Source organism: Amphiura filiformis, chromosome 5, assembly GCF_039555335.1.
Source record: "Amphiura filiformis chromosome 5, Afil_fr2py, whole genome shotgun sequence".
Lineage (NCBI taxonomy): Eukaryota > Metazoa > Echinodermata > Ophiuroidea > Amphilepidida > Amphiuridae > Amphiura > Amphiura filiformis.
Window position 1 is genome coordinate 57,786,587 of NC_092632.1, and position 27,041 is coordinate 57,813,627.

Sequence of the window (27,041 nt, forward strand, 5' to 3'; positions counted from 1 at the left end):
TTTATAATGATATTTAAATCTATCAACATTATGCTTACGTCATCCAGGAGTTATTATCCCACTTGAAATCGCCATATAAACACAAATTAATAAAGAAATACCCAATGGGTGAAATAAAAGCATGATCTATCTTTTCAAGAATGAAAAGAGGATATAAAAATATAACAGAGCATGTCCTATAAACATGATAAAGAATTATTTAAAATCGTACAAATGTGAAACATGTAATATGACATATACTTAAGGGATCTGGAATGAGCGTTTTGAGCGTTTCGACAGTATTTTTGTGGGAAATGAGAGCACATCAGACATATCGAATTGCATTCTGAATACGAAGAATGTCTTTCTCATATCAAATAATTTTCATTTTTTGAAATTCACGATATAATGCAAATTTTATGACAAATTATTAAAATTTGATATTTTTCAAATTTTTGATATATAACAGTCCTCGAAGTAAATTTTATAAATCTAATGACATATTCTTAAAGTGTATGTAGCTGGGGGAAAAGCCGACGATCAATTGAAAATTTTGACCTTTCATATTGAAGATATGGATTTTATTTCCCAAAAAGACCTTTTTTTGGGGGGGGGGGGGAATCCATATCTTCAATACGAAAGGTCAAAATTTTCAATTGATCGTCGGCCTTTCCTCCCAGCTACATATACTTAAAGAATGTATCATTAAATTTATAAAATTTACTTCGAGGACTGTTATATATCAAAAATATCAATTTTAATGATTTGTCATAAAATGTGTATTACATTGCGAATTTCAAAAAATCAAAATTATTTGATATCAGGACATTCTTAGTATTCAGAATGCAATTCGATATGTCTGATGTGCTCTAATGTCCCACAATATATACTGTCCAAACGTTCATACCCCAGCCCTTAACATAAAACAAAATAAAACGGTCATGATAATATGACATTAAGGGCGAACACCACTAATGAAGCGTCTTGGTTGAAATGCACGTGAAAATTAATGTCTTTCTTTGCTCAATTTGAGGCCTTTTTGGCTCTCATAGTTGCCTGATGTACCCCTTTACATTTTATTAAGAAACAAGGTAGTATAGTTTCTCTCCATTGATTTTGCAATAGCGTCTCCAGGAGGGGGCTCAGAGGGCTTTCAGATTTATGCGGTGGGGGGGGCTTAATGGCTAAAATCGCCAAAAACCGCCTGATTTTACATATCCCTCTAGCGTTGGTTGTCAGTAGATTGCAGTCACTCCTCATCAAGTGTTGACAAAGACAACAGTGGTTGTTGAAACGTACACAGTAAGTGCATTTTCTTGGATCAGATACTACGAACTCTGGTTTACTAGTTTACTCTACCGATCCTGATGAATTTGTTCAATCAATAACGATATCTGGGGACCAATCACAAGCCAGATTCATTTAAAGATGCATTACATCATGACCAATTTTAGTTAGGCCAGAAATTGGCCTAACTCTCCATAGAATCCCGTGTTAAAAAGTTATCCGCAATCCAAAGTCAGTAGTCCACTTGGGAAGCTAACAAACAAAGGGGGTACGGTGACTGAAAAGATTAGATGTGAAAATCTATCAATTGTGCACAAATAATAATCCGAGTTTTAAGCTTAAATGCAATAGCCAGAAGCACAATTGGCAAGTGGAGTACGGAGAAGTCTAGCTACACCCTGGAAGGAAAAAAAACAGTATTTGAAACGAGGAAATGTGCAATATGACTTAATGTAATACATTAGAAAAGGCTTAAAAGGCAACTATTAGGCCCTGATTCATATTTAATCATCATTTAGGCCTGTAAATTAGATTGTCTGTGTAAATTTAGCAGGATCCGACTTTTTATGACGACTTTCAAAATGTGTTACATTTCAGAAACACCAAGCTGTTTGTGAGGTGGCGTTAGCTGTATGGGTTATAGGTTGAACTTTTTACAATATTTCTGGAAAAAAATCCTGAAATCCATATATTAATTTTTACAATGGATGTCGTCATCTGACCTTCTGCTTGCAGAAAGGGAAGTTTTGAAGAACTGAGTTGTTTTCCCGGCCCCTGTCTGTACAGAAAGTCAGTGGGGTTATTTACTGGTGTGCACCCTAAAAGGCCCTTGTCATAACCAATGGTGGCGGCATGATTTTCCCGTGCATGAGGGTTTAGGGAAAATTAAATTATATGTCTAAACTTGAGGTTGCATGTGTAAAACATGGTCTTTTTTTAACGCATGTTTGGGGTATTGAAATGATATTTTTTTGGCTTGCACAATCATGGTAAAGATCCATGTCATACATAAGCGATTATAGGACATACAATACTTGGTAGGCCTAATGATAATGCGTAAACTTTGTACCTGTGTTAGGGAACTGAAATCAGACTGAAAACACAAACGTCATTCGAGGCTCTGTCTCACCAGTTGCATTTACAAGGCCCTTGTTATAACCAGTGGTGGCGGATGATTTTTTTCTGGGGGAAGGGTCACACAAGGTTCTGAACAGAAACGTCACATACGGACCAACCCACACTACCGAGAACCGCGAATGCCGAGAACCGCGAAAGCCGAGAACCGCTCTAGTTATATGAGCTTTTGTGTAAATTTCTTTTCTATTATGCTTCTAACATATAGGATACACTGTTTATAATATGTTCAGTTGATTGTGTCATATCTGTTTAGGAGTTTGCGGAAATAGCATCTCACATCAATAAAGTAATATTTACAGATCATACAAATTTATTCCATACGCTGAACAATCAGTGGCGGCACCAGGAATATTTTTTTGGGGGGCAAAGTGAATTTCAGAGGGGGGGGGGGGCAAAATCAAACAATTTGTACAAATTTGTTGCAAAAAGTGGAAATTTGTTTGATTTTGGGTTTTTTGTCTCAAAAGTGGGAGGGGGGCAAGACAATTTTTTTGGGGGGGAATGCCCACGTGCTCCCCATAACACCGCCACTGTGCACAATCTCTCAATGAAGTCTTGACATTGGGCAAATTCTGAACAGACGTACATGAAGTATATATACCTAATTACAATCCATACATGGCATAATACTGCAGACAGAATCTGTCAAAGCATCTTCAGTAGATAGCATCTTGGTTGCATAGCTTATTTGTTATAAATAATACTTTTCTGTACATAGCACCAGGGAGGAGGGAAAATAGTGAAAGTTTCTTGTTATAAAATATAAAACAAGACATATATGATTGTTTACAGAACTGTTGATTGAAGATACACATGGCTTTATTTATATACAGAAATGTGACCAGCTACTACGAAAATGAGCGTAAAGTCAAAAGTTGGTAGTTTCGAGACATCCTAGCTGCTGAGTAGATGTTCTTTGTTTGCTGTGCAACTTAACTGAACAAGCCAGTATTATGACCTTTGTGAATGGTCCAATGTGCCCCCATTCACAAAGGACATGCAGACATACTCAGCTCGAATAGAACAAGAGTGTGTGTGAAACAAAGATGTCAGGAAGTCTCAAAACTACCAACTTGCAACTTTATGCTCATTTTGGCGTAGAAGTTCACAAAATATGGGTATTGAAGATGCTATCTCCAGTAGATACCATGTTATTCAAGATGCTATCTTCAGTAGATAGCATGTTATATTCAAGATGCTATCTTCAGTAGATAGCAAGTTATATTCAAGATCAGTAGATAGCATGTTATTCAAGATATTATCTTCCGTAGATAGTGTGTTATTCAAGATGTTATCTTCCGTAGATAGCATGTTATTCAAGATGCTATCTTCAGTAGATAGAATGTTATTCAATATATGCTATCTTCAGTAGATAGTATGTTATTCAATATGCTATCTTCAGTAGATAGCATGTTATTCAACATGCTATCTTCAGTAGATAGCATGTTATTCAATATGCTATCTTCAGTAGATAGCATGTTATTCAATATGCTATCTTCAGTAGATAGCATGTTATTCAATATGCTATCTTCAGTAGATAGCATGTTATTCAATATGCTATCTTCAGTAGATAGCATGTTATTCAATATGCTATCTTCAGTAGATAGCATGTTATTCAATATGCTATCTTCAGTAGACAGCATGTTATTCAAGATGTTATCTTCAGTAGACAGTATGTTATTTAAGATGCTATCTCCAATAGATAGCATGTTATTCAAGATGTTATCTTCAAAGCAGCTATTACATTTGTAATCTGTCTTCATATAGCAGGTAATTCTGTCAGTTACTGTGTTTGTGATGAGTCAAGACCTATATACTACATTCAAACTCAAGTATTCTTAGAATGATTTAGAAATGTTTGCAAACAAGTGTTTGTGAGGATATGGACTTTGTATTTTGTCAATCATGTTTGTACAATTTTTTGTGGTGTGTATTAAGAGTGTGTTATTAAATATGTATTTTCACCTGTTTGCCAATGATCTATAATACATTGAAACCATACATGCATGCATAGTTACACCTCAAATGTGTCTTATCATGATACGTGCCATCATGTGTATTTCTCAAAAGAGTATTTTGGATTTCCCCAAGTTCACAGAAATCAATTTCAAGTTGTGAAATTGTGTGCAAATATAGAGCCGAACTGATAACTGTTACAAATATTAAAAGCAATGTTATATCAAGTGCACACAGACTGCAAGGCGATTCTCTCAACTTAATTGTCTGTGATGTAATTGCCTTAGGGGGAATGTCTACAGCAATGATTAGGTACCCAACATCATGTTGGCATTAGAGAGGGTAAAAGTATTGGCATTTTTTTGTAGAAAGAGTTACAAAGATGCATGTATTATCTGTGTATGTGGATGCATTCTGTGCCCTTTTGAGCCTACATCAATGAGTGTGTTAAGTGGGTGGACTATGGCCCAAGGTAGATTTCATAGACGGCAGACCCTGCTATAATGTGAGTCTGATTAGATGAATAATTTTGTGATATCGCAAGAACGTAAATGTAGTTAATGGAAGGCTACATACTTGCATTCATTTCATTTCATGAACTAAAGTATCATAAGAGAAATAACAAATTTAGAGTCAAATAAAATGTGTTATATGAATCATTACCTTTCTGCTTTTCCCTCTTTTGGCTTGAATATTCAAGTTGCACTTTTGAGTTTGCTTGTATCTTATTATTTTTTAGATTCATGTATAATACACACAGCATAGTTCATCAGCAGTGTATATGAAGTAAATGTATGTATGAATTGAAAGAGCAAAGGGACACAGAGTGACATATTGAGAAAATCCATTTCACTACAAGCCAATATTTTCGCATACAGATATTTTTGCAGTTGCGTGCTTTGCTAACATTTTCGTAGGGTGATGATTTCAGGATTGTAGATTATGCTTCCATTATCGAGCACATTCTTAGGGTGTTGAATTCGCTAGCCTATGTCAAACTGGAAAATGCGCAAAAATAAAACCACCGCAAAAATGTTGGCTTATATTATTCATATCTTTATCAATCATGCACAAGTGGATGATTTACGTCTGTAAGTTTTACTTCTGTGAAGTATCAATGCTGGGCACCACAATTGCCTCAGAGCCAGCATGGATTTGTTGATGTCTTTCGAGCCACCTAGCAGCATTACCTTGATGGGCCTTGAGGCCTGTGATAATGAAGCATGCAATACTTGCAGTGAGACTGCATGGTGTTGTTTTTTTTTGGGGGAGGGTAAAGATGTTTCTCAGAAGTAGCTTTAGGCCATCGGCAAAATTTGTCAGACAGTATAACTACCTCCGGGTAACTACCATATACACAGGAAGATGGTGTCAGGAGTTGCATTTGTCAGTAAGTTATGAACACAGGTATCTAGATGCTTTATATTAGAAAAGCAAATTTATTGTATGTAATTACTTACAGGAGCAGATCTGAAAGCAAATTATAAAAAAATATTCATGAGGTATTTCCTGAGATGGTTTTTAAAAGCCAGTTTCAAATTCAATTCTGTTCATAGAAGTTACAATGGTATACTAGTAGTTCAAACTTTCCCACATGGAAAAGTGCATCTTAAAGGGGTGTGGCCGATTGACAGTCTCATCCCACATTTTTCTTCATCAAAACTGAGATTTTGGTATCAGAGGAAACCTCAAATTTTATTTTTCTCATTACCCCAGTAACATTTAACTCCAGAGAAACGTTTCATTTTTTAGTGTGAACAAACATGTGGTGAATTGTGGTAACCACAACCAGGAGTATCTACTATCATATGGGGCATTGTTATGCACGTTTTTGCTTCTCATTTCAAAACTGCTAGAGCAATACTCACAATTTGGAAACATATTGTTTTAATGGTAGGCCTCGGAAAATAGAACATGAACAAATCAGACCACACTCCTTTAAATTTTACCTACTAACTTATTGGTAGTGAATATTGTAGAACCATGGAAGAAAGGGATAATGGTAGAACGGAAGAAGCATTATTTTACAATTTTTGTCACAATTTTAGAAGCATTATTTTGCGATCTTTGTCGCCATTTATGAAGCATTATTTTACAGTCTTTGTCACAATTGTAGAAGCAATCTTTGCTATCTTTGATACAAGTTTAGACGTATTAGTTTGCAATCTTTGTCACAATTTTGGAAGCATTATTTTGCAATCTTTGTCTGAATTTTAGAAGCATTATGTTACAATCTTTGTCACAAATGTAGAAGCATAATTTTGTAATCTGTCGCAATTTTGGAAGCATTATTTTGCCATTTTTGTCACAATTTTAGAATCATTATTTTACAATCTTTGTCACAATTGTAGAAGCATTATATGCTATCTTTGATACAAGTTTAGAAGCATTATTTTGCAATCTTTCACAATTGTAGAAGCATTATTTTGCAATCTTTGTCGCAATTTTAGAAGCATTATTTTACAATCTTTGTCACAATTGTAGAAGCATAATTTTGTTATCTTTGTCGCAATTTTGGAAGAATTATTTTGCAATCTTTTGTCACCATTTAAGAAGCATTATTTTGCAATTTTTGTCAAAATTTTAGAAGCATTATTTTACAATCTTTGTCACAATTTTCAAAGCATTCTTTGCTATCTTTGCTTGTAGAAGCATAATTTTCACCCTCTTTATTACAAGTTTAGAGGCATTATTTTGCCATCTTTGTCACAATTTTCAAAGCATTCTTTGCTATCTTTGCTTGTAGAAGCATAATTTTCACCCTCTAGTATTACAAGTTTAGAGGCATTATTTTGCCATCTTTGTCACAATTTTAAGAAGCATTGTTTTGCTATTTTAAAAGCATTATTTGCACATAATTTTCCAATAAATTCAAGTGATGCAATCATGAAAATAAAGATGCGCCATATTTCACTTCTCTAACCTGTATAGGGCCTATTATGCTCTTTAGAACATAAACGAATGTGTACAGAATGAAGCGTGTTTTTCTAGTGTTAGTTTTTGTTTTTCCTTTTTGAATATCAATATTGCACCATTTTGCATGCATGCATGTATATATGCATTAGTACAAGGAATTCACCTTAATCATGTTTAATGTGCTTGATGTGATAGAAAGAAATAATATACCGTGTTGTCAAAAGTGAAGTCGTTATAAAAAACATATTAAAAAGGTTTAGTCAATGAATATGAGCATGATATTGCAAAATGTCATTTTTTTCCTGCAGGGGATTTGTTCGTCAAGGCATGATATAACAGGCATAATATGCCCGTCTTATTACAGCTTTCGGGTATGAAAAGACAGAAGGCAGAAGATACCGTATTGGAACCGTGACATCGGCGCCGGAACACCCAAAGAGAAAGTGTGGATTACCATGTAGTACTTTTTTTAACAGAAAAATCTCAGTAGATTTATCTCTCGCGGAAGTATGCCATCGCGCATGTCTAAAAGTAAGATGAAACCTTTACAAGAGTAAAGTGCCTCTGCCAATCCCTTTGAAAAGAAAGTGAAATCTCATCGGGAAGTTGGCACCGCGGAAACTGTATTATTTACAGATGAAAGAAGAAACGGTAGGGTTTATGTATCTTCAAGGCACTTGAGTGAAACGGCATTCCCTGCACGCTCATATTCACGTAAACAACTCTTTGTACCGGTGATTCAAGCCGCTGAACGCCTTAGGAGTTTGAGTTCTGCAAGGTATATGCAGGGTTTGCTTGCTATAGCTGTAGCACCATATTAGAGAACTCTATCATTGAAGAAGACTTCTCTTTGCGACTGCTGTAGGGCACGTATACTCTAGATATTTTATCCTCTCGCTGATTCTCCATCTAGTTTCCCAACAGATGTGCCTATATACACCTCAACAGATTTCTTACAACCGTCCGACGCCAAATAAGGTTTATATCATGTACAGTTTGGGTGGTTGAGCCTGAGGGAACAGAGATGAAAATTTGCCGCCTAGGCTCATTCTCAAGTTAAATATCTGAAATATGTGCCTTGATTACTTAAAAATTTCGAAGATTGCCAAGATCTAATCAAGTTTATCATCTTCTTTTTTTTCAATCTTCTCTTCCGAACACGTTCTCTTTTAATAAACTTTCTCTTCACATATTCTGATTTTCATAATACTATAGCATTCTCCCAGGTCTCTCCCCATGCATGTTTCGCGATATAACTTTTTTAAGTTTTATAATCTTCATCTGGCACATCATCATCATCACTATCATCAGCGCTGGCGTCATATGATCTCGAATTCCCGGAGGGAGAAACGTACCTCAGGAAAGTATATAGATAGATGCCGGTACATAGAAAGAGGTAGAAAACCGGGATAAGATGACGATGCATGCACATCGATGCTGATGTTCCCTCGAGCGCTTCTTCACGCGAGATAGAGAAGCCAATCGAGGAAAGTGGTTGAATAGTAAAAAGCTTCGGCGTCGTTGTTAATGGGGATGGAAGCTTTTGCTTTCAGGGGTAGATTAGGGGAGTTCCCTAAACCATCATTCGGATCTGTCCCCAATATACATCAGATTGTCAAGCAGGAACTTGAGGAATACAATATTTAGATCACGCAACCCGTTAGTGTGTTGCTTGTAGGTAAACGCACAGAGAATGATATAAATGTTAGGTTTGCCGTGCCCGTAAGAAACATTATTTCGAGAAAGAGGGGTCGGGTTCTGGAGTACTTTAAAGCGATGACGGGTACTCTCAAAAGTCGCATCTATTAACTCTTCGTATGCAATTTGCATCCTTATGAGGCTTGTTAACACGTACATGTATAATGCCTTGATATTTCTGGCAGTATAATGATCACTGGATGTTTGGCATATCTCAGTAAGTTTTTGAAGAATGTGCACGAATATATTTTAATTTTATTTTACCCACCCCAGTAACTCTAGCATGTCCAGAATAATAAATAGGTTGTCTTCTTGAGTTAATCAAAAGAAATGATTTGAACGAGCACAGCCAAATCGATCAGTTGCTTCTTAATGTGTCAGTCAGGCAAACGCACCAGATATATCAATTAATGTATTAATTAATCAAGGGTCACAAAACAAAGAGAACTGATCAAGCGTATAATTTTGATCATTAATTTTTCAAAACTGTATTTTGCAATACTGAGATAATATGTTATGTCATATGCATTTGTAAAACATATAAGCATGGTTGTTATATGGAGCTTCAGGTTGCGACATATTCTTTAAATCCTTTATCATAAATAGGAATATTCATAAATCATTAAAGAAATACTTGAAGAAAGTGCACGGATATTAGCAATACTGAAGAGAGAACAAAACAGAGGGTTGTGCTTAAAATAGGCGCACTATACTGAATTTAATTTTAATACCTGGACTGAATTCACATTTCCAACTACTTCAAGCGCTCAATTTTGAGTCAATATAAAATGTGACGATTTGCTACTGAAGTTCTGTCGAAGCATTGAGTACCAATTTAGGGCCTCGGGAAGCTGCTAAAGTCGAGCAAACGTGCTCGGGATTTGAATGATGTGTATTTCCCTCTTCATGCTGATTCCCAGTATAGTTGAAGCTTGCATATACTGGCGCGTATGTACTTGTCAAGGTGCTCCTCTGTTGCTGGGTAACTTGAGTACAAGTCTCACATATTGAGATTCATAAACACCGGATACCTCGGAATTTTCATCCTTCGCCAACAATGTGTTGTCTGGGTTCGGTTTCAACACTTACACCAATGCTTTTTTTCCACGGCTCTTTGAAATTTCAATAGCCCAAACCCCGTTGGCACAAGTTCTTCATCATTGGCATTCTATAGCAGTCACTTTCTCCCCTTTAAATACGGTGATAGATTGAACATTTTCATGAATATAGGAATATGGGCCCCGGATGCAAACCGACCTGCCAAGCTCTCATTTCACTCTGTATATACACCACTCGGGTTTATTTATATAAGACAATGTATTTTCTCACTCAAGTTTGGAAGTTAATAGGAAGTCTATCTTTGCAATTTCTGATAATTACGGAAATTTTTAATTTAAAACATATTGAATAACATGCTATCTACTGGAGATAGCATCTTGAGTAACATTTTATATACTGAAGATAACATCTTGAATAATATGCTATCTTCTGAAGATAGCATCTTGAATAACATGGCTGTCTGCTGAAAATAGCATCTTGCATAACATGCTATCTACTGAAGATAGCATATTGAATAACATCTATCTACAGAAGATAGCATCTTGAATAACATAAACATGCTATCTACTGAAGATAGTATCTTGAATAACATGCTATCTACTGAAGATAGCATATTGAATAACATGCTATCTACTGGAGATAGCATCTTGAGTAATATTTTATCTACTGACGATAATACCATGCTATGTACTGGAGATAACATTGAATTGTCTACTGAAGATAGCATATTGAATAACATGCTATCTACTGGATATAGCATATCATGATAACATGCTATCTACTGAAGATAACATACTGAATGATATCCACTGAAGATAGCATATTGAATCAATTGCTATTTACTGAAGTTAACATCTTGAATTACTGATTGAAGATATAACAATGAACTGTCTACTGAAGATAGCATATTGAATAGATAGCATATCTACTGGATATAGCATCTTGAATAACATGCTATCTTCTGAAGATAGCATATAAAGGGTTCACAAAAAATAACTCCCCCCTAAAATTACAAAACATTTCTTTGCATAACTTGACATACATTTCGTTGATTTGAAAGATTTAAAAAGCCGTGAATAAAGAAATCGTTTTTCTACCCTCCCAATGTTCTTTCTTCTAAAAATCCTTTTGTTTTGGCCAAAAATAATCACATTTTCCAAAAATGATGCTTTCAGAAAAAGTTGCACATTTCAACATCCTCATTTATGTCAAAGTTAGATTCAACGAATTATTATTTTGCCCTACATGATGGTTGCATGGGTGACTAAGAGATTAGAGCCAAAAAGGTGAAGGAAAACAAAACACAATTAAAATCAATCGTAACATTGATATCGAGAAAGTTTTGTACATCACATGTATGGGATGTTGAAAATTACAACTTTTTTTAAAGCATCATTTTTGAAAAATGTGATTATTTTTGACCAAAACAAGGTGATTGTGAGAAGGGATAACTTTGGTAGGGTAGCAAAAAGATGCCTCTATTCACAGGTTTTTAAATTTTTAAAATCAATAAAATGAATGTCAAGTTATGCAAAAAAATGTTATGTAACTCCTAAATTGATTTTACCAGTTTTGAAACACCGGTTCAATAAAACCTTCTAGAAATACCCCGTACATATCAATTAATCATTGTTTTAAGATGATTGCATGGGTGACTGGGTATAAATCGTATGCATAAAATTTAACGAAAACAAAAACACTATTAAATCAATCAAAACATTGATATCGAGAATGGTTTTGTACATTAAATGTATCGGGTGTGGAAAAGTGCAACTTTTTCTGAAAGCATCATTTTTTAAAAAGCTGTAAAAGATTTTTTAAAGAAAGAACTTTGGGAGGGTAGGCAAATGATTCTGTTATTCACAGGTTTTTAAAGTTTTCAAATAAACGAAATGTATGTCAAATTATGCAAAGAAATGTTTTGTGAACCCTTTATAATAACATGCTATATATATACTGACTAAAGATATCTACTCGAGATAGCATCTTGAGTAATATTTTATTTATTAACGATATTATCTCGAATAACATGCTATCTACTGCAAATAGCATCTTGAATAACTGGCTGAAGATATAACAACTGTCTACTGAAGATAGCATCTTGAATAACATGCTATCTTCTGAAGATGGCATCTTGAATAACATGTTATCTACTGAAGATAACATCTTGAATAATATGCTATCTACTGAAGATAGCATCTTGAATAACATGCTATCTACTGAAGATAGCATCTTGAATAACATGTTATCTACTGAAGATAACATCTTGAATAACATGCTATCTACTGAAGATAGCATCTTGAATAACATGCTATCTACTGGAGATAACATCTTGAATAGCATGCTATCTACTGATGATAGCATCTTGAATAACATGCTATCTACTGAAGATAGCATCTTGAATTACATGCTATCTACTGAAGATAACATCTTGAATAACATGTTATCTACTGAAGATAACATCTTGAATAACATGCGGTCTACTGAAGATAGCATCTTGAATAACATGCTATCTACTGAATATAGCATCTTGAATAACATGCGGTCTACTGAAGATAGCATATTAAAAAACATGCTCTCTACTGAAGATGGCATCTTGAATAACATGCTATCTACTGAAGATAGCATCTTGAATAACATGCTATATATATACTGACTAAAGATATCTACTCGAGATAGCATCTTGAGTAATATTTTATTTATTAACGATATTATCTCGAATAACATGCTATCTACTGCAAATAGCATCTTGAATAACTGGCTGAAGATATAACAACTGTCTACTGAAGATAGCATCTTGAATAACATGCTATCTTTTGAAGATGGCATCTTGAATAACATGTTATCTACTGAAGATAACATCTTGAATAATATGCTATCTACTGAAGATAGCATCTTGAATAACATGCTATCTACTGATACTGAAGATAGCATCTTGAATAACATGTTATCTACTGAAGATAACATCTTGAATAACATGCTATCTACTGAAGATAGCATCCTGAATAACATGCTATCTACTGGAGATAACATCTTGAATAACATGTTATCTACTGAAGATAACATCTTGAATAACATGCGGTCTACTGAAGATAGCATCTTGAATAACATGCTATCTACTGAATATAGCATCTTGAATAACATGCGGTCTACTGAAGATAGCATATTAAAAACATGCTCTCTACTGAAGATGGCATCTTGAATAACATGCTATCTACTGAAGATAACATCTTGAATAACATGCTATCTACTGAAGATAGCATCTTGAATAACATGCTATCTACTGAAGATAACATCTTGAATAACATGCTATCTACTGAAGATAGCATCTTGAATAACATGCTATCTACTGAAGATAGCATCTTGAATAACATGTTATCTACTGAAGATAACATCTTGAATAACAAGCTGTCTACTGAAGATAGCATCTTGAATAACATGCTATCTACTGAATATAGCATCTTGAATAACATGCGGTCTACTGAAGATAGCATATTAAAATACATGCTATCTACTGAAGATGGCATCTTGAATAACATGCTATCTACTGAAGATGGCATCTTGAATAACATGCTATCTACTGAAGATAACATCTTGAATAACATGCTATCTACTGAAGATAGCATCTTGAATAACATGCTACCTATACTGAAGATAACATCTTGAATAACATGCTATCTACTGAAGATAGCATCTTGAATAACATGCTATCTACTAAAGATAACATCTTGAATAATATGCTATCTACTGACGATAGCATCTTGAATAGCATTCAGAAAAGCCACTACTGTTTATATTTTTCTGTCAAAAATATAAAGCCTTGATTTGATATAGGCATAAGCGAAATAATATATATTTGAATATCCAGAAACTTAAGTTACCAAAGTAATTTTGAAGCGGGCGGATTCAGAAAAGCCACTACTGTTTATATTTTTCTGTCAAAAATATAAAGCCTTGATTTGATATAGGCATAAGCGAAATAATATATATTTGAATATCCAGAAACTTAAGTTACCAAAGTAATTTTGAAGCGGGCGGGTGGTTGAATTGGATTACTCAAATATCCAAAACATCTTGGATATAAAAAAAAGACAATTATTAAAACTCATATAAATGCGCAACAAACATGGCTGTTGGAAAAAATATGTCACTTCGTTTGTGCTTACAGCTAAAATCCGTGGTTGATCGTGAATCGCATTGACATGATATGATTTGGGCGCTGCAATGTTACGACATGAAAGATGATTGACGTGGTTTTTTTTTACAACATACGGGAATACATGAGTGGTCTGATCAGGTAGCCTAATGCAAGTATGCCGGGTTATTTACTGAACGCCACTGTAAACTGGAAGTTCAAGGCGATATCTCTGACAGGTGGTTTCCTGACTCAGATTGCATCCAAATTTGAATTGGATATCAATATGATAGGTTTTAATACACGAAAACCAGAATTTGTCGTATATTGAATCTCACATCGTGTGTTTTATACTTAAAAGGGGACTTTTTTTTAGCGTGTTTCAACCTGCTTTTTTTCCCGATGTGTTTTGTCGAGTTGGATATCCCTTTGGAGATGATCTTATCGATAGTACATCTTTAGTGTAACAGGAGCGGCCCGATAGAATGACTCGTGCTTTTCGCCACTTTCCCATCATTCGGTAACTCAATCAGTGTCACTGAGAATATTAGAAAGTTCAGACTCTGATAAAAGGCCGTATTTCCTTTCTACATTAGAAATAAGGGTATACCGTGTTAATAATATGGCGCCTTTGTGTTTAGTAGGCTGATGTACCCAGATTTGGTCCAAATCTGAACAGATTTGACTGTGATATGGCAATGATCTGCATGATCAATAATAATCACAAGCTTCCGACAAAGTGTCCGTAACATGTCACTTACGAATGAAAATATATACACCGTAGGCCTATACGCATTACGAGCACCGCCACCACCATTTGTCATCGTCTTCCTCCACATTATCATGGTATACCCTCCATCGTCATCATCACCGTCGTTTGGTTTCGTCATCATCTCCTTTCGTCGTTCAGCCTCTTCGTCAACATCGATCATAATATCTCCATTGCATGACTTCCGAACAACTCTTAAACTCGATTTATATAGGTTTACAAGTTTTAAGGATTCATTCAACTACTAAATTTTACAGTTCACCATCTCTATTTTGGTTATCAGATCTCCTAAAGAACTGAAGATTTGAAAGAAGGGCTCGTTTGGAAAAGATTCATTCAATTACGCGCATCAGTCGAGGGAACGTTTGCATTAAAAATACACATATTTTTAAATTTGTTTATTACTGCGAATGCATTATTGAAACAATTAAGTATTGTATTAACATTTATGAAAATGTCGCAACATATTAATTGCAGCTGGATAATCGTATAGATATTTACAATGCATTTGTGGTGTGCCAAATCCAGGCCCAGAGTTGCCCAAAGCGAGTAATCGCAATCGAACAGTGTTAGTTACAATCAAAGTCCTGTACAGGGTTTGCCAGCGTCACCTTTGTGTCGAAACCGACTCATATATCCATCTGCATGAACATTCTAGAAGCTTCATCATGTCTTGATCGGATTTGTTTCTAAGGAACACTTAGTTGAGAAACCGATGTAATTTCACCTCTCTCTGTATAGTTCACACCGCCAATCGATTTTGTGTTAAAGGCACTTTGTGTCAGATGTCAGAAATAGTCTCTCTCAGGACTTACCATTGCATGCTTGCTTACTGAACATTAGTAGTATATAATGCTGGCATGTTTTTCCCGCCATAAAACTTTTTCGGTATTTTTGGTAAAATTTGTGATTCTTGCAGATTATAAACGGGGGCAGTAGGCCTAGCGATTATGACCTGTGAAATCTCTGACTACAATCTTGAAAATTGTCCAATTTGATGGTAACTATACACTATATATGAAATCATTTACTCATCTTTACCCTTAGTTTGATCATTTTGATAACATCCACCTTACATGAATTGCGATATACAAACAAGTTTACGAAGTCTATAAAAGCGAAAGTACTTAATTTTTTACAAGTTGGGGACAAATTTAGCTATGAACTGACATTCTATGTATACGACCGCTCGGATCCTCTTTCGCCTTGGGTCGAAACACAGATTATGGACTGTGGTTAAAGTGTCACTTCTAAAATCTATCAAGTTTTGCAAAGACTTGTCCGGTGTCATTGCTGTGGGCAGTTAGGTCGGAATCTGAATTAGCCATCAATATTATGTTGGATGTCGAGTTCCTGAAAATCGTTCAGTGCAGTTCACGCCATTGTTTCAAGTCAAAACCAGACAACTCACGATTAAAAGGTTTTCTGCAAAACACTATGTCGTCTTCGTTGGAAGATTGGATCTGATAATCATCATGCGAAATTGCTGTGAACTTATAGTTAGGCCTATAATTAACCTGATTTCAAGTGGTTTTTGTCAAAGGGCCCCAATTGGAGCCCTGAGGCACACCCCATGATAAACCCCGCACCTTGAAAATATGGGGTGAACTGTACAAAATGAATGGAGAACTAGTGCATCGGCGACTTGCAGCTACAGGCCCGGGAATACAGGCATCAACCGAACGTAATTCAGTGCATAAGAGCAACAAACTAGTCACGTTTGGTAATTCATTATTAATTCTTTGCCACCACCGCAAGTAAGATGCGGTCAGTATTTTATGGAGGTATAGCAGCCTGAAACTGAGTGTGTCACGCATTTAGTTTTTCTACACTTTTAAGTTAACATAATACGAAATACAAACTGACCTATTCTGATTAAGGCGTCTTTCCGTGGTTCATTGCGGCAATGCCAACCGGATATTGGACAGGGGCATAGGCCTACATGCAGTCTTACTCCAGTTTCTTGAGGTCGTTGAACTACGATGGACCCTCTTTTATTCTATTCTTTTTGGTGAACGTTCTCAGCGTCGATATACAGAGACCATGCATGCATGGAGACCATGGACAAGTGTCTCGTACTTGCATGGAGACACAGATCATTATGTTATGATCTCTGTAAAAGCATGTCCCGCCATCAGAACTTCCTTCAGGTCATTGCCCTTTAATTTGTACCGGATGAGCATGATTGTTGGGCTCCAAATCCACTGTATTAAATACTCTATACATTATTCTTTTTTGTCATGCGGAAAACAAAAATAAATACTATATACTAGAGGCTGTTTGATCATCTGATTTTGGGTTTTTTAAAATGAAATGTTCTTGAACAAATGTTAGCATGCATGAATAGGCCTCATCAGGTAAGATAATGAATTGATTCTCAGTGTTTTCCCATACTTTCGGGAAAATATACAGGTTCCTAAAAATCATCGACGGACGTAAGACGTCTCTAGAATAATACGGGGAAAATAATTATAGTCGGAAGGGTAGGCCTATGGGGTCACTTTTTTACCCTGGAATAGAGGTCATGGGTGGGTCATAGTTTTTGGCCCCGCGTTTATTACTCCAAAATTCAACTTATGGGCCAGTTTAGAGTAATTTTTGGAGTACAGGTTGTCGGTATGAAGACTTTGCCCGCTGTAATCAAGGGAGTCAGTAGGGGTGGGACATGACAAGAAACTAATCTCAGAGCGGCGGTCATCAGATAGGGGCACCCCGAAGGGGTCATAAACATAAAGGCCTCGTGATTTCCCCATATGAATTCCAACAAATAGGTGCCGACATCTATAATAGAGGAGTAAAAGAAACACCGGAATGCCAAGTTTGATTTCTGCAAACAACAGAAATATCTCCACTGTTCACGGAAAGGAGGGGGGGGGGGGGAGGGGCAACTAAATGAATGTATTTAAAAAAATCACGAAACTTAGAGGAGGGGTACATCAATTTTGATCAAGGATATGATCCCTGCAGAACTGGAAGTCGTGGGTCTTTAATATCTGGCGGCGTATCGGTCTTTCGGAACATTTTTCGTCAAAAATCAAGAGTCTCTCTGATTGATTTTCTGGTTGAAATCGCCTGAAAAAAGCAGAAATGAGAGGAATGAGCAATTTGAGGGTCTTTGGAAAAGTGCAGGAGTCTTTCGAAGTATGGCAGTATGGTCTTTGAAACATTTGACTGTCAAAATCAAGGGACTCTCTTGATTTTCTGGGAAAATACCCAAGACATGAGAGTGGGCAATTTATGTGTCTCTGTTTTAAAGAAGCTGAAATTATCAGCGCTCTATTTTGGAAAAAGGCAGGATCCAAGGGGTCTTTCCGGACCATAGGCGTAGCCAGATTTCGTGGCGGGGTGGGGGAGGGGGGAATAAACATGTTGGGGGAAAGGCGAAAACAAATCCGGCCTGATGCGTCATTTTAACCCGCTCATCGGTAGGATATCATATAGCCTATACTTATAGCGATAGAGACTTATAATAAGTTTCCAAAAAAGTGTTTTATTGGGGCAATGCGCGCGTAGCGCCCAAAAATTTGGTGTTTTACACTATTTTGGCCCATGCTCGGGTGAATTTTGATGGGAAACAGGCTCCTTGAATGCCCCTTTTCTGTTCCTTTTGCCTTCCCGAATCGATTTTCTCTTTCATTTTTAACCCCCCCTCGCTGGCCACGCTACTTTTTCGCGTGGCATAATATTTGTTCCAATAGGAGAGGCCAAAATGCGAGTTGCGTTGTTCAATCTGGAGTCCAGCCCTCTTATTTTATCCTATGTTAATGTGTGTACCACAGCGCCACCGGTTTAGTAGATTTACCAAACACGTTATTAACATGATTCCAAATAAAACATCGATTCAAATGATCCCCCCTCCCCCTTCCCGCGGACTTCCATGGAAGTGACGGGTATGTGCCTACTACCAGCGTGGTACGCACCACTTGATATCAAGGATGGGACTTGGTAGTTTTTTGAAGAAAAAACAGTTGTCACACCATCTGAGCTGAAAAAAAAATATTTTGCTCAAAAATGGTGTCAAGGGATTGGGCTTTCTTGCTTTCTTAAAACGACTGAATTCCCCGGGCTGAATTCCAGTTGCCAGTGTCACTTTAAAAGCTTGGAAATGCAATAAAATGAATGAAAAATCACGGAAATTTCCTAAATTGAGGAATTCTGATTTTTAACTATTCTGCCGGATTTTTAAGCCAATCACGACTTGACAAAAAGTCCGGAAATCCGAACTCCTATATACATCATCTATCTGGAATAGCCCATTGCTTTTAAATTGCAAATATTTTCATGTTTCGCGCGAATTTGCTCCATTTTTCATCATATCTATTTATTTTACCTTTGAACTGCTAAGTATTTTGTGTGTGCGCATTTGTTCGTGAAAGGTCATTCTGTGAGTAGAGCGAAAACGCTGGATTCACTCAGTACTTCACAGATTTTTACCAAAGTCAATAAAATTGCTTTAAAAAAAGGAATGGGGCCCTCAGTGGGAGCTTTGATGTGATGTGCCGAAATCCGGGGGGGGGGTAGCAACGAGTCATGATATCATGTATCGTGCTTTTGATAACATAGCTTATATGCAAAACAATCAGTGTTAATTCTAGAAACGTCAAACTGAATAACAAAACACAAGATTTATGAAATCTGGTCCTCCTAAGTCACAGGAGGGAAATACGTCAACCAACAACCAAGGGTAATTTCCGTGTGGGCATGTACCATATCGTAAGACTAAAATGGGCCACTAATTAAGTATTTCAAGCCTTAATTCCTGCTGTGTATACAACTACTTTACTGGCATCCAGTGCATAATAATAAAATCAAAACCAAGTAAATTGTATTTCTAGGCACATAATGGACCTACTTTTAAGCTAGGCACATAATGGACCTACTTTTAAGCAAAACAGTTGCGAAGTGTCTAGAAAGACTGAAATTTGAAGCAATTTGCAACTACAATAGTGGCGCCGCCGTAGCGGGCGCCCCAAAAAGAAATCTACGCCACATGACTGATGGCCGTAACCATGGTAACATACCACCGAAAATACTGGATCAAAATTATGAATTTCGTCTTCCGAATTTTTTACTTTTCCCCCCTGACCAATAAAGCTGAAAATGTAAAAAAACGAATTGTCTCGCCGAGGTGTTAAAAAATTGCTCCACCGAGGTGCTAAAAAAATTGTCACGACCCCAACTACCCCATTCCCCACCCCTTAAGGGGCATTTCGTGATCCACAGCCTCATCCCCCACTTTTCCCAAAAAAGTTGAGATTTTTACACCACTGGATACCTCTAGCTACATAATGTTTATGTACCAAATATTTCTTGCAGATTAATTCGTTTAGCAAAAATATCGCCAAATTTGCACATTGTCTATGGAGCAGTGTAATACACATATCATGCATAACTCGCAAACGCAAAATCGGAATCAACCGTAATTATGCGAAATAAGCTTTTTTCGTCGATATCTACTGAAAAATGTCATAACAAGAGGATGCTAGGATCACGAAATCCTCCTTTAAAGGAGATCCCAAGGTTTGATATGGGGTATTATTTTTGCCCCATGTCCATGATTTTTCACGGGAGAGGAGAAACCCCTAAAACTTTCGTTTTGGTTTATTTTCGGCTTCAATTCAAGAACCACAAGATGTATGGAAATATAGGCTTAAATATGGCTTCCTTTACTACTTGTAAGATTAATATTTTTCTACCTCAATTCAAGAACTGCAAGACGTATGGAAATATGGGCCTAAATACAATTATTGGCTTACTTTACTAATTACTTGTAAGATTCTGGAGAGGGGCAGTATTAGTAAATAAATATGTAAATAAATAGGTAAATAAATAATAAATAAATAAATATAAATAAATAAATATAAATAAATAAAATTATAAATAAATAAATAAATAATGGCCTTTGTTGTTGTATTGTGAAAAAAAACCCAAAACACGTCACTTGCCCTTGACGAATTTGTCGTAGTCATCGTCAGCTGATTAGTGATTGACAATCTCTAGGCGTGTGCTGACCTTTTGACGTAAATACCATCACGTACCATTGTATAATTGGTATAGCGTCTTTGTTGTGGTTGTGATTCACACGGGCGTGATGTGCGAGAAACGGAATTCCCATCCGATCGACTGTACATGTAACATGTACGTGTTTACAAGTACCACTACCAGTGGGCGTGGCACTCTATGATTGAGCGGGGCTTGAGACTGGGTGGATATTGGATCGACTTTTATGAATCACTCGCTAAATGATGCAGTCTAGGAACAATCTATGATTTTAAAATGACGAAGCAAATTATCTACGATCAATTAAAATGACATCCGAATTATATGAATTTCTTGGTATTATATATGACAGCTTGGTTTACAGGAAAATGAAGCACTAACAGGTTTCATTTCTTTTATACAACCTGAATTAGTTTACTCCTATGGTGATAAATTATATCAACAATAAAACTTTAAAACTGAAGTGACTTTTTGAAAAGTCGTGTAAAAATTGTCTCGATTTTTTTATTGTCATGAAACAAAAGACGAAGGTTAAATAATGTGTAAAGACGACCGGATTTACCAATGTTTGCCAAGCCGCGTCGTACACATGTGTGGAGTGTGGTCCCTGGATTTTAAAAAGCCCTTCCTTGCGTATTTTGTGGCAACTACTTGCCTGGCAACGGTATTGGCACGCTTCCGGCACGGCTTGATGGTTCATCCTTGAACATGTCCAAAATCCACCCTTGAGGTAAATTCTCAAAGCTGGACCTCTAGAAAATGCTGTCCATGCCAGTCTGGAATACTGGATACCCCAACAAAAAAATGTTGTGTATTGGAGACTAGCCAGAATAGCTACGGCGGAGATATAGCCCGGGAATACTCCTCAGCTGCCGCGGGGCGAAAAGTTCAGTCGGGTAGTGTTTTGAACGTGCTTGGCCTTTTGGAGACAGCAGAGAGGGATCGGGTTTTTGCTTTTTTTCTCAAGCATCAAAAAGACTCCGCCGTCTGCCTGCGGTGATAAATTGCCCGTCGTGTTATATTACTGTGCTCTACGTGCTTCTATTTCAACGATAGGGGTTGGACTGGGTAGCTGGTGAATGCAGAATTGTTGTTTTGTTTTCATCCGAGCTATGTCATGTATGTGGAGTTTTCAGAAGTTTCTCACTGTGGTTGGAACCTCTTCAGAATTTCTCCCTTGTCTTGTTTGTTTGGGTTCGGGCAATTCGATCTGCATCTCTTGCTGGCGCTACCCGTAGAGTGACGGTGTACTAATCTTGTGAAATTGCCCACGCGTAAACGGATTTAATAATAGCAAGGGAGAGTAGGTTCTCGTGTTTCCTACTCCCCAATGAGTCAGCTAGAGATTATTTTCTCCGGGCACCGCCGCATGTCTCTATCGTTGTACATTCCTGCCTTGTACGTCATCAATATGCCTGAAATGTCATACAGACATGTGAGCCATCGCTTCGGGTGGTATACCAGACATACATGCAGTGCGCATGATCAGCTGAGTCACAGAGTTCAATCACTGACTGCACACATTTCCCAATCGAGTCGTCATCAAAACAAGACATCGCACACATGCTAGTCAACCACTACGCTGAATAGCAGGACTGTTTTGATGAGTGGCAAGCAGTAGCTTCGATGACGGGAATGAAATTTACATTTTACCGAATGTAAAGGACTGATTTTCTTCTACTGTGGACATAAACCCAGTGTCCATTTCTGATATTTTTGTGGATATATATTATGTCGATTGTTTACAGGATGCATCGGCAACACTGTTATCTCTGCGATTTACCGCGCACACCATGGGCTATGCTTCATGACTTTACTGAACCAGTATGCCGTGGTTGTGTCAACTATGAAGGCGCCGATAGGATAGAAATGGTCATCGATGGTGCCCGGCAGATGAAACGTGCACATAGTTTCCAAGATACCAAATCATTCCAACTTGCAAAACCAGGACAAGTCCCGACTATGCCGCCTCAATCAGCCAGTGTACCACCGCGACCGAACTCTTTAATTGACAGCAATGTACAACATAGTCATATTATTAACCATGTGGAGCCGTCGCCAAGGAATCCACCTGTCTCGATGGCTGAGCGATTTTTGGGGCATGATCCCGGACGAGCGAGAAGTATTCACGATTTCACCACAGTTCAAAGATTATCCAATGGACCTACCTATCATCTTTCTGAAGATGGTGATAAATCTCGGATTCCACATACAGTAACGTCAAGTATGACAAATCCAGGACTATTGCATCATTTGAGTACTCATCCTGCTGCCGCCGCGGCTGCTGCTGCTAGTGCTGCTGCAGCTGCTGCTAAACCCCTCGTCACAGTGTTGCACCAAATATTGGACTTGCATCTTCACCTCTACAAAGTACCTCAAGTGCAGTGGGATCTAAGCGATCTGCTAGTGATAGAGATCGTGATGAACGCGAAGGAGAGAGTGGAAGCAGCAGCGCACCACTGGATGGTAATGAACGGCGATAAATCCAACACATTCAGGAGAAGATCATTATGGACAGAAACCGAAAGACTGTACGTCAAAGTCTGGCAACTTTGTCAACCTGTACGCCATTTGAGGTGAGATTCAAGAAGGATCATTCTCTGCGCGGTCGCGTCTTTTCTTTTGATGCAAGCTATAAACCAGGTATGGATTATGAACTAAAGTTGTATATTGAATACCCAAGTGGTTCCAATAAAGTCTATAGCAGTGCATCAGGTGTAGCAAAACAAATGTACCAAGATTGCCTCAAAGATCTTGGCAACAAAGGACTCTCTTCTGGGTTCAAATACCTCGAATATGAAAAGAAACATGGATCAAATGACTGGAGATCACTTGGTGATCTTTTGCCTGAATCTATTCGCTGTTTCAAGGAAGCTGTGAACTTGGACATGTTACCACAGCCATATATTGATGCTAGTTGCCCAGTTCTCCCTACGCTGACCCCTCAATGGCCCAAACACAAAAGGCAGCGAAAGCTTTCACCAGAGCCAACACCACCTGGTGAGGAAGGTCCAAATGGGAGTATGAGGTTATCGGAAGAACAACAGCAAAGACAGCAGTGGATGCAAAGCCAAGCAGAGGCATTGAAAATAACAATGACATCCACCGGCTTCAACACCGCAGGATCACGACCACCAAGCACTGCAACATCCCCATTAAGTAACCCTACATCAAGCACCCCTCCTGAAACAGGAAGCTCAACTCAAGGAGGGCCATCCCCAATGGCAGCACTCATGTCAGTAACAGACAATGTTGGCACACCAACTTCACCTACCAAAGGTGGTGAAACAGTGATACCAGGTCTTCCTGGTTCCATAATGACAGTGGCCAATGTACCAAATGAAAAATCATGGAGTCCTCACTCTCCAACAAGTCAAGCTCACAGACGAGCATTGTACAGAAGTAAAGAACTAGCACAAGCGCAACAAGCTCATGGTCAAGAACCAAGCATAAGTTCAAATACAAACAATATGCCAGACTCCTCTGTTCACCAAGTGAACTCTCTCAAATGTACAATTTGCCATGAACGTTTGGAAGATACACACTTTGTGCAGTGTCCCTCTGTTGGAGGACACAAGTTCTGTTTCCCATGTTCAAGGGAGAGCATCAAAAAGCAAGGTGCTGGAGCAGAAGTTTATTGTCCAAGTGGACAGAAATGCCCCCTTGTCGGTACAAATACTCCATGGGCATTTATGCAGGGAGAAATTGTCACTATCTTGGGGGAAGAAGTGAAGGTGAAAAAGGAGAGAGATACATGATAACTTGTTAAGAAACTGCAAAATGCTGTACTTTTTAGTGACCTAAATTTTGTGGATGACTATTGAGCAGGTCATATCTGTTGATCACAAAGCTGTCATGTTGCAGGGTGAATACTAATAATAGCAAGTGAACTTGGGTCACAGCATCATCATCTGCAGACATTGATTTAGACATGGACCCTGGAAGATTTAGCAGACAAACAGCTGGACTGAACTGTTGATAATTTATTGGGTACAAAAATAGATGGTATAAATACCTTTGTTGTAAATCTAAATTTACATGGACTGGATGGATGGATGACATCAGTTGTGGCACCAAGGGGGGTGAGGAGGGAGAATTTTCCGGTAATTCCCCAATCTTTAGTGTTGCTCCCTCCAGTCACAAAGAAAATCCCACTGTTCTGGGCAAAAATGCAAAATGTTCAGATTTTTGCCCGCCCCCCCCTCCATTTCACATTGCGAGCACCACACCCACTCACCCGATTTCACACATTACCGAACCCCCTCAAGAAAAAAATCCTGGTGCCCCCACTGTATAACATCCTGTACCATGATTACTGCATGTACTGTGTTCAGCTTATGTCACATGTTATTATGACTTGATGAACCTAGATATTTTGTTTAATTTCACAATTTTATCCTATTCATGGTCAACTTTCTGTATCAAGGTATTTAGTGTCTAATGTCAATTATTAAAGTGAAATGACAATTTAATTAATGTTAAGTTAGATACTTCACTATCCTTTTTCTTCATAACACTGTACAACTACATACATAGGCCTATGTGAAAAATGTTTCAAAATTGTTGCTTATGTCATGCTTATGTGTAGGGCTCCGACAAATATGCATCTTTTTCTTTGACATTTGGTGGATTTTCTTTTGCAGATTTGGAGTGTCCCAGGACCTAGACAAATGCCAGGATCATACATGGTTGATTTGATAAAAAAAGATTGAAAAAATGACCAAAAAATTATAATTTTGTATCCAGAAAGGACAAAATGGTAATTTGTGTTCACTTCATAATCTATTTAATATTTAAAATGCATTGGTTTTGCATGCAATTCTTCATATTAATAGATTATGAAGTGAACACAAATTACCACTTTGCCCTTTCTGGATACAAAATTATAATTTTTTTCCAAATATTTTATAAATTTACCACAAATGGTCCAGGGACTCTTCAAATCTGTTTCAAAAACAGAAATGGTAGATTTTGTGTTCTATGGTGGGAAGTTGTGGATTTTTGCATTTTTTGGAAAATTAAAGAGTGTTTTTTGACCACCCTAATCGCATGTTTGTCGGAGCCCTAGTTATGTTATAAATTAAAGGTGTCCTTTCACAGAATACTTAGTGTTTTAACAACTACATGCAGTAGGAATGCATGTAGGCATATGTTATGTTTTTATTAAGGAAAAACAAGCAAAAAATATTTGTATGGATCATAAAGTCAAAGTTGTAATTTGTATAAACTTCCCAAGTCTAAAGGCCTACATTTTGAGTTGAGACCATTTTGGTTAAGGCTGAACTTTACTTGTGAAGTGACTAAATTGTAACTTAACCCTTTGTGGATACAAAAATATTTTTTGGTGTTGAGGTAATTTTTTTTCCAAAATCTAAATCAACCACAGATGAATCGGCATTTAGGTCTTTGAGGAGCTCTCCAAATGCATGAAGAAAAGCATGAAAAATAAAGAAGTTTAAAATTCTTTTCAGTTTTTCCCAAATGTCAAGAAACACAATTTGAAACTAAAAGATAGTGAATACTGCATTTGCATTCCTGCTACTTTAACAGTAACTTTTTATCAGAACAAGCTGAAGCTTTGAATTATAATTTATATGGAAGGCCTAACTGATTCCCTATTTTATAGTGTGAACAATCCGTTCTACTTCAAATGGTTTGCACATGTTTAAGTGGTTCTATTGGAAAGATTTTTTTCTATTTTTGAAGTTGCCTAATTGTATTTTAAAGGTGAACATAACATTTGGTGTAACATAAAAAACTTTTAGAAACTTGTGATGTATTCGAGAGCTGGATTCAAAAAATGTGATAAACCATAACTCCTACTCGTAATAGTCTTTTGTGTGATTACATACTTATTGTACAATTTTGGCTTGTAAAATCAGACATGAAAAATGCTGTAAAAATGTGCTCAATACACGATCTTTAACTAAGACAAAGTTTATGTACATTGTGTAAAATGTGGAGATTAAAATCTATCTTCATGGTTTAATGTATAAAAAGCATTTAAAAGAACACAAAATATATTGTACAGTATACAGCTCCATGAAAAAATATTAACAGAATTATACCAAAATAACAAAAGAAACTCTAGCAAACCTGCAATGT

The 27,041-nt window shown here is 37.0% G+C and overlaps 2 protein-coding genes across 2 annotated transcripts in view; both read left to right on the plus strand.

The window, feature by feature from the left end:
* LOC140153431 (uncharacterized) overlaps positions 1 to 27,041 on the plus strand; it is a 134,299-nt gene that overhangs the window by 43,806 nt on the left and 63,452 nt on the right. The gene's annotated exons all lie outside the window — the stretch shown is intronic.
* Positions 21,765 to 27,038, plus strand: LOC140153430 (interferon regulatory factor 2-binding protein-like A). Its single transcript, XM_072176183.1, is given in 2 exon segments — positions 21,765 to 23,228; positions 23,231 to 27,038. Coding segments are annotated over 2 exon segments (2,025 nt in total). The 5' UTR covers positions 21,765 to 22,667; the 3' UTR covers positions 24,695 to 27,038.